Here is a 7277-nt window from a genome sequence, read left to right as displayed (position 1 = left end):
AAGAGGATGGAGGGCAGATGGGCACAGGCAGGTGGGGGGTGGTGTCCAGGCCTCAGCATCTTGGCTTCTCATCTCAACTTCCATGGTTAAATCCTGATAATGTTTGAGGCTTGACTGTGGGATTGATACTTGGGGAGCTGCTGCCCTCCCTTCTGCAGTCTGGGGTCAGTCTGGGGACAATCTGGGGTTAGTTTGGGGCAGTCTGGGGTCAGTTTGGGGCAGTCTGGGGCAGTTTGGGGACAGTGGGGTCACTCACCTCCCCGTCCTGTGCTTTTTCCAGTGCGCAAACTGGCGCCCAACGAGTTCCCCCACAAACTCTACGTGCAGAACTACACCTCAGCAGTGCCAGGGACGTGCCTGACCATCCGCAAGTGGCTCTTCACCACTGAGGAGGAGGTTCTCCTCAATGACAACGACCTGGCTGTCACCTACTTCTTCCATCAGGTAGGTGCTCAAGAGCTGGAATTGCATTCTGGAGGTGAGGCAGCGGGACAGCCGGGCTGCCAGGCTCTGCTGTGCTTTGGTGTGCTGGCAGCAGCCTGAAAGGGAGGGTCAGTCCTGCTCGGGTGCCTTCAAGGAGTGGAAGTCTGTGGTTTCCTGCCTCTCTGGGGACACTGGTCACCTTCTGGGGCTGTGAATGTGGGTGGCTGTTCAAAGCAACCTCAGGGCCAGCAAAGTGTTGTGACTCAGTGAGGAGTCCTCCAGTCTGACCTCCTGGGTTTTACTTTCCCTTTTCTCTTTAGGCTGTTGATGATGTCAAGAAAGGCTACATCAAAGCAGAGGAGAAGTCCTACCAGCTACAGAAGCTGTGTGAGCAGAGGAAGATGGTCATGGTGAGTGATCCTGTTAGCAGTTCTGTGTCTGGAAAGGTGACACTGGCCCAGGTTGCCCAAGGAAGCTGTGGCTGCCCCATCCCTGGGAGTGTCCAAAGGCTTGGAGCAACCTGGGCTGGTGGGAGGTGTCCCTGCCCATGCAGGGGGTGGGACTGGAGGAGCTTTGAAGGTCTTTCCCAACCCAAACCAGTCTGATTCTGCACACACTGCTTGAGGATCAAAGAGCAGAAGAATCCAACTAGTTAATAACTCCTGGGCAGCTTGGGGTGCTGGGCTGCCCTGCTGCCTTCTCAGGGCCACCTTGGCATCTTCTCACCCAGCCTGGCTGATCTTGGGCCTCTCCTTAAAGCCTCTTTGAGTGTTGATGGCTCTGAGGGGTCCTTGCTGGGGGTCTGCTCTGGGATGGACCCCAAAGATCACCAGGAATGCTAAGCCAAGAAGGTTAATTATTAACTGATGATGAGAATCAGTAAATAGATGCTTCCTCCTGCGGGTTTTGTCATGGCTGGTTTGTTCCTGCTCCTTTTATCACCTTTCTGATGGCCAAGGAAAGATCTGGATGTTCCTGGTATATCCCAACATGGGTATATATCTATCCACACACACCCCAGATGCAGCAGGGCCCTGGGCTAGTAGGAGGTGACAACATCTGTGTCCCAAAGAGCCCGTGAAACCCAAGTGCTTCCCCCAGGTCGTTACGGGTCCTGGAGCGCGACGTGAGAATTTGGGCCCTTCAGCCTGGGTGTGGGAACTAAAAGTCATTTGAACCTTTTTTGGTGTCCTTGGGAGGGGATCCAGTGTCCCTGGGGATGGGATCCAGTGTCCCTGGGGATGGGATCCAGCCTCCCTGGGCTGGGGCAGGGCCGGGGGGCTTTAGGGGCTGCGGGTGCCGCGGAGCCAGCGCCGTGTCGCCCCGCAGTACCTGAACATGCTGCGGACGTGCGAGGGCTACAACGAGATCATCTTCCCCCACTGCTCCTGCGACTCCCGGCGCAAGGGACACGTGGTCACAGCCATCAGCATCAAGCACTTTAAGCTCCACGCCTGCACCGAGGAGGGGCAGCTGGAGGTGAGGGGGGTCCTGGGGGTTGGGGTGTTCCCACCTCTCCTTCCCCGGCTCGTCCCCATCTCTGCAGCCGGGCTGGCCCGGGCAGCCCCCTCCCCACTTCAGCGTTGCCGACCCTGCCCCCCCTAACCCTGCCCTCCCTGCTGGCTCTGTCCTCACCTGGGGCTCCTCCTCCAGAACCAGGTAATAGCGTTTGAATGGGACGAGATGCAGCGGTGGGACACGGACGAGGAGGGAATGGCGTTTTGCTTCGAGTACGCACGAGGAGAGAAGAAACCCCGATGGGTTAAAATCTTCACCCCCTATGTAAGTACCCCCCTTTCCCGGCGAGATCTGGGGAGGAAAAGCCCGGCAGCTCCTGCTCTCCCTCCCTCTGGAAGCCGGGGGGCGATGGAGGAGCCGGTGGCCGCCAGGAGGAGCCCGCAGCCCGGGGAGCTCCGGGCCGGCAGCCCTGAGGGATCCTGCTTTCTCTTGGCAGTTCAACTACATGCACGAGTGCTTCGAGCGGGTTTTCTGCGAGCTCAAGTGGAGGAAGGAGGTAAGAGCCCGACAGCGCAGGGAAAAACGGCTCCGCCTCCCACCTGTGCCCGGTGCTCCTGCTGGTCCTTAACAGCAGCTTGGATGGGGAATGGTCGGAGTGATCCCAGGTCTCTGGGGAGCATGGGGTAGCTCGGGGGGCTCTCAGAAGCTCAGGCTCTGTGCATGGAAGGGTGTCTGATGTTGCAGCTGGATCCTGGAGCTCCCCGGGGCCGGGGAAGCTGGTGCAGCCAAGCAGGATCAGTGGCTCCCCCGTGTCTGGAGTTGGCCAAGGGTCCTCTGGGGGAGGTTGTGCAGGTTGCTGAATTATTCAGGAAGGGTTGTTGGAGTCTCTGGTGAAAATCTGCTGAGAAGTGGAGACATTTTAGGGGGTTTTCTTCCTGAATCCCAGCCCGAGGTGGCAGCTCAACCTTCTCCAGGCTCTGAGCCCTGGCTGGGAAGACACAGGCCCACCTGCCTTCCCCTTTCCTCTCCTCCTGCTTCAGGGAGACCTTTTATCACCTCGTGTCCATTTGCTGCTCCTCTGTGGGGCTGCCCCAAGTCTGTCATCCCCAGGGGCTGCTCCCACCAGGTTCTCTTGCAGGGAAGGGGCCAAGAGCAGCTGGAAAAGCTGCGTGCAGTCCCCTTGGCTTGGCTGTCCGGGGTTTGCCCTGGGATGGGGCTGGATTCCCATCCTACGGGTGTCTCTGCTGTCCCAGGGGTGTCTCTGCTGTCCCAGGGGTGTCTCTGCTGTCCCAGGGGTGTCTCTCTCCCTTGTGGGCTCAGAGATAAGCAGCTCTTGGAGGCTGGATCCTCTCTTGTTGCTCTTGATCTGCTCGTGATCCTCTTTCCGCTCATGCTTTGTCTCTGCCAGCTCATGGATTTGGGGACCAAAACCAGGGCTTAAAGGCAGCACGTCTGAAATGGTGATCCAGGAAAGTCTACCTGGTCGTGGAGGCTCCAGGAGGGCAGCGATGTCTCCTCCCGCTTTCCCTTCTTGGAAGTTTCCTGCCTCCCGCAGGTGTTGGCTCCGCCGGGGGCAGGAGCCGCAGTGAGCCCGGCAGGGAGGGCAGGGCCTGGGATCACCGGGATCGCCGCAGGGCGGCACCGCGGGAAGGAGCGGGAGCCGGGAAGAGCTTTCCAGGAAACCAGGAAATGGGATTCCTGGCTTGGCTGGAGGGGCGGAGCTGAACCTCCCACCAGTGAGCAGCGGCGAGACCTCCCGGTGCTGGGCTGTGCCCCCCAGCTCAGCCCAGCCCCTTGATCCGGGGCAGCAGGCAGGAGCCCCCTTAGAGCCCCCCAGAGCCCACCCCCCTTTGTCCCAGCCCTGCAGGGGGAGGCTGGGGGGGCTCAGCAGTGCCCGGAGCTCCGGGTGCTCCCTGTGCTCAGCATCTGTGTCCCAGCCGGAGGTGACAGCTCTGTCCCTCCTGGGGACAGTCTTTGTGGCTTTGCTCTTGGAGCAGAGCTGCCCAGGAGGTTCCTTGGCTTGTTCTCTGAATCCCAGCTCTGTGTCCAGCATCCATGGACCACCCTGGAGCCCATCCCGACGCTTTCCCAGCCGCTCCCACACCAGCTGTTCAGCCTCTTTCCATCCCCCCATCCCCACCGCTCTTTAATTATACCCTTTATTTTGTTTTTGTTTCCCCTGTAAAGGTGGAGGAGGAAGCAACAGACAAGGATAACAAGAACTGCAGTAAAGACAATGTGTGCAGCAAGGTAATGGGGCTGAAAACAAACAGCATCTGGGCTCTCTGAGCCGGGCTGGCTGCGCTGTCCCTCCTGCTCCTCTGCTCCAGCTCCTTTAGCGTAGGACAGTGTCCCTTCCCAGTGGCTTCTCCTCGGAGGGGACCCGCCGAGTAAAATACCCTCCTGCTGCTTTTCCTGGGAATAGAGATGCCTTTTGTGCTTGTCGGCCTCTTTCCCGACGGGAGAAACCCGCGGGCCTGTCTCCTGGACTCTTTGGATCGCCCGGAACGTGACGCTGCAGCCGGGATCCCGCGGTGCCTCCCGGCAGGAGGCAGCTGGAAAGGGGACAAACGCCTCCTTTGAAGGACCAGAGACCTGACCCAGCCCGTGGGCCCCTGGTTTTCTTCTGTTGTTCTGCAGAGGTGGAGCCGTAGGGATTGGCCGGGGAGCAAAACCACTCGTCCTGGAGCACCTTCCAGCCCCTCCCCTCCTGCTGCTCCTGCCCGGCCGTGTCCGCAGCGTCCCGGGCAGGATTTAGAGCTAAACACGGGCAATTGCACCAGGATGCACTGGGAAGCATCCTGGAATGTCACCTGCCTGTCTCCAGGCTCTCCCCTGGTAGGCTTGGCTTTGGCTGCAGCTGCCTCGGAGCATCCTCCTGGGAATGCTGGAGCCGGCGCTTCCCGGCGCTCCCTCCTCAGCTCTTCCTTCTTTGCTCGGGGTCGGGAATAGCTGTGGGTTCTTGGAGCCCTTGAGAGGGAGAGCGAGTGAGCCTGGGACCTGTGAGCCTGGGAACTGTGAGCCTGGGACCTGTGAGCCTGGGCTGGAGCTCCCCTGGCTCCCAGCGGGTTGTGGCGTCGGACGTCAAAGGGGCAGGAGCCGCCGTGGGGTGGGAGGGGGTGACACAGCCTGGGTGGTGTCCCAGTGGATCTGCTGCCCTCACGGGGGGTCCCACGGCCCCGGGGGTCTCCAGGCCCCTTTGGTGTCTTCTCCACAAAGCCCAGAGGGATTTGCTGGTGGCAGCTCTGCCCTGTGAGCTGTGCTGGGCTCTGCACCCTCCACCTTCCCAGGAAGGGACCCGGGATTGTCCAGCTCTGGGATTAAATGGCCTTGTTGAAGAGGGGAGCAGTGAAAGAGCCGTGCCCGGAGCTCCTGCTGCTCAGGGGCTGCTGGAAGTTTGTCCCGTGATTATCCCAGCCACAAGGGAACCCATTTCCCTCTGGGAGGAGGTGGCAGAGCTCCCCGGGGCTGTTGCAGTCAGAGCTGGGAGGCTCTGGGATCCGGGCAGGATCTGGGTGTGCTGGGATTCCTCCCACTCCCCCCCTGGCTGGGCAGCAACTGGGATAACGGGGCTGGGAATGGAAAACAGGAATGGCTTTTCCTTCCCTCTTATCTGGGCTGTTCATCCCTTTACTTCACCACCAGGGAACTGTTTTGCTCCCATTCAGTTTGTTCCCATTCCTGTGACTTCTCTGGGTGGAGGGAGTGGAGCCCTTGGCTCCCCAGGCTGTACCATCCATCATCCCCCCAGACCCCCCTGGGGACACGGAGCAGCCCCCAGACCCTGCCTGCTCCCACCACAGCCAGGAGGGGAGGATCAGGAGCATTTCTGCCCAGGTCACTGGGTGGTTTTTCTCTCCCCAGCATCAGCTCCAAGGCTGGATGGGAAGGGGGTGGTCCTGCCAGGGGGATGTGGTGCTGAGCGGCCTTGAGAAGCAGGATGGGGCTGAGCCCAGTTCCCCTCCTGCTGGGAAACGAAAACCTGGCTCTGTATGACCCCGCTGCTCGGGCTGGGACCCTCTGTTCAGGCTGGCACTGAGGGGATGTGGTGGCCCCCGGGGTGTCCCCTCCAAGGACAAGGCTGCCTCACCACAGGGGACAAGCTGTGTTTGGGGGCACTGGGGGGGCTCAGATGTGGTAGGAGGGAGCTGTGCCAGGTCGGGGCAGGGGGACACGGGGACACGGCTCCGTCCTTGGGCAGCTCTGCCCTGTCAGCTCTTCCGGGAGGAATTTGGGTCGTTTTCAACCTCGGGCCTTTTCCTGGAGCAGGGGTTGATCCTGGAGCTGGGAGCCAGCCCGGCTGCCCAGGGGGACCTGCAGCTCCCAGGGCTGCTCCTGCCCTGCTTCCAGCCCTGCTTCCTGCCCTCTTCCTGCCCTCCTTCCAGCTCCTGCTCCAGCCCCTTTCCCCCAGGGCTCTGTTTTTTCCCTCTGTGCCCAAGAGGAGTTGGGATGTGCAGGATCCAGGGCTCCCAGCCAGCACTGCTGCTCCTGGGGGCACCAAACCCCAGCAGGAGCTCCCGGGGGTGTCCCCGCCCTCATCCTTGTCCCCCCATTCCTCTTGGCTTGGGTTCCAGCCCCAAGGACCTGGAACAAGCATCCCTGGAACATCCAGGGTCGGTGTCTAAACCCCGGCTGCTCCCTTGGGTCCATCTGCCCCTCCTGGAGTTGGGGACCTGGAGCAGCGTTTTGGGGAGGGGGGATCTTGGAGAGCCAGGAGGGGGTTTGTCTGGATTCCCCTTCCCACAGGATCCAGCTCCTGATCCTGCCAGCCCAGCAGGGCTTCTGGGGAGCCCCTTGGAGCAGTATCCGTGGTAGGACCAGGATGTCCTGGATGTCCCCAGGCTTTCTGTGCTGGGGACACTCGGGCCCCCCTGCCCAGGTCCCCCGTTCCCTGGCAGAGCTCCCGGAGGATCCCAGAGGATCCCGGAGGATCCCGGAGGATCCATCCCGGCCCTTCCCAGGCGGCGCCGTGTGTTTAACCTCCTGTTTCTTCTCTTTCAGAACATCTTTCAGATGGTCAGGTCACAGCAGAGGGACGCAGCCACTTAGCCCCTCGGCACAGAAGAACATTAACCCCCCCCCAACACCCCCCCCCCCCCCAATTAACACTTAAAATTCTGTTATTGTATTAAAGCCCTTAAACTAAATATTATTAATAATAACACCACTCGTCACGTTCCTGTTTGTGGCTCAGAGGAACCTCCTGCTGCTGCCTCAGGGCTCTGCACACCCTGACCACCTGTTTTCCCCGTGTTTTGGGTTGGTTTTGGGTGTTTCCACACGGGTTCTTGAGGGTCCAGCTGGGAAGGACCCTGCGGTGGACAAAAAAAGGGTCAAAAAAAGCTGCTTTTGGGGCAGGTTTTGGTGCAGTCACCGCTGGTTTGGGGAGGGGGGGT

The 7277-nt window shown here is 60.5% G+C and overlaps 1 protein-coding gene across 1 annotated transcript in view; it reads left to right on the top strand.

Moving 5' to 3' along the window:
• Nucleotides 1–6930, top strand: part of SNX27 (sorting nexin family member 27) — a gene marked incomplete at its 5' end in the record, with an annotated part of 12121 nt that extends 5191 nt beyond the window's left edge. Inside the window, 7 exons of the mRNA XM_010005624.1 lie at nt 281–444; nt 744–833; nt 1753–1902; nt 2077–2205; nt 2378–2437; nt 4069–4131; nt 6883–6930. Coding sequence (XP_010003926.1) covers nt 281–444; nt 744–833; nt 1753–1902; nt 2077–2205; nt 2378–2437; nt 4069–4131; nt 6883–6930 — 704 coding nt within the window. The remainder of the gene's footprint in view (nt 1–280; nt 445–743; nt 834–1752; nt 1903–2076; nt 2206–2377; nt 2438–4068; nt 4132–6882) is intronic.
• Between the last annotated feature and the right edge of the window lie 347 nt (nt 6931–7277).

This window comes from Chaetura pelagica, unplaced genomic scaffold (assembly GCF_000747805.2).
Source record: "Chaetura pelagica isolate M959 unplaced genomic scaffold, ChaPel_1.0 scaffold2569, whole genome shotgun sequence".
Lineage (NCBI taxonomy): Eukaryota > Metazoa > Chordata > Aves > Apodiformes > Apodidae > Chaetura > Chaetura pelagica.
This window is presented reverse-complemented; position numbering and strand designations above follow the sequence as displayed.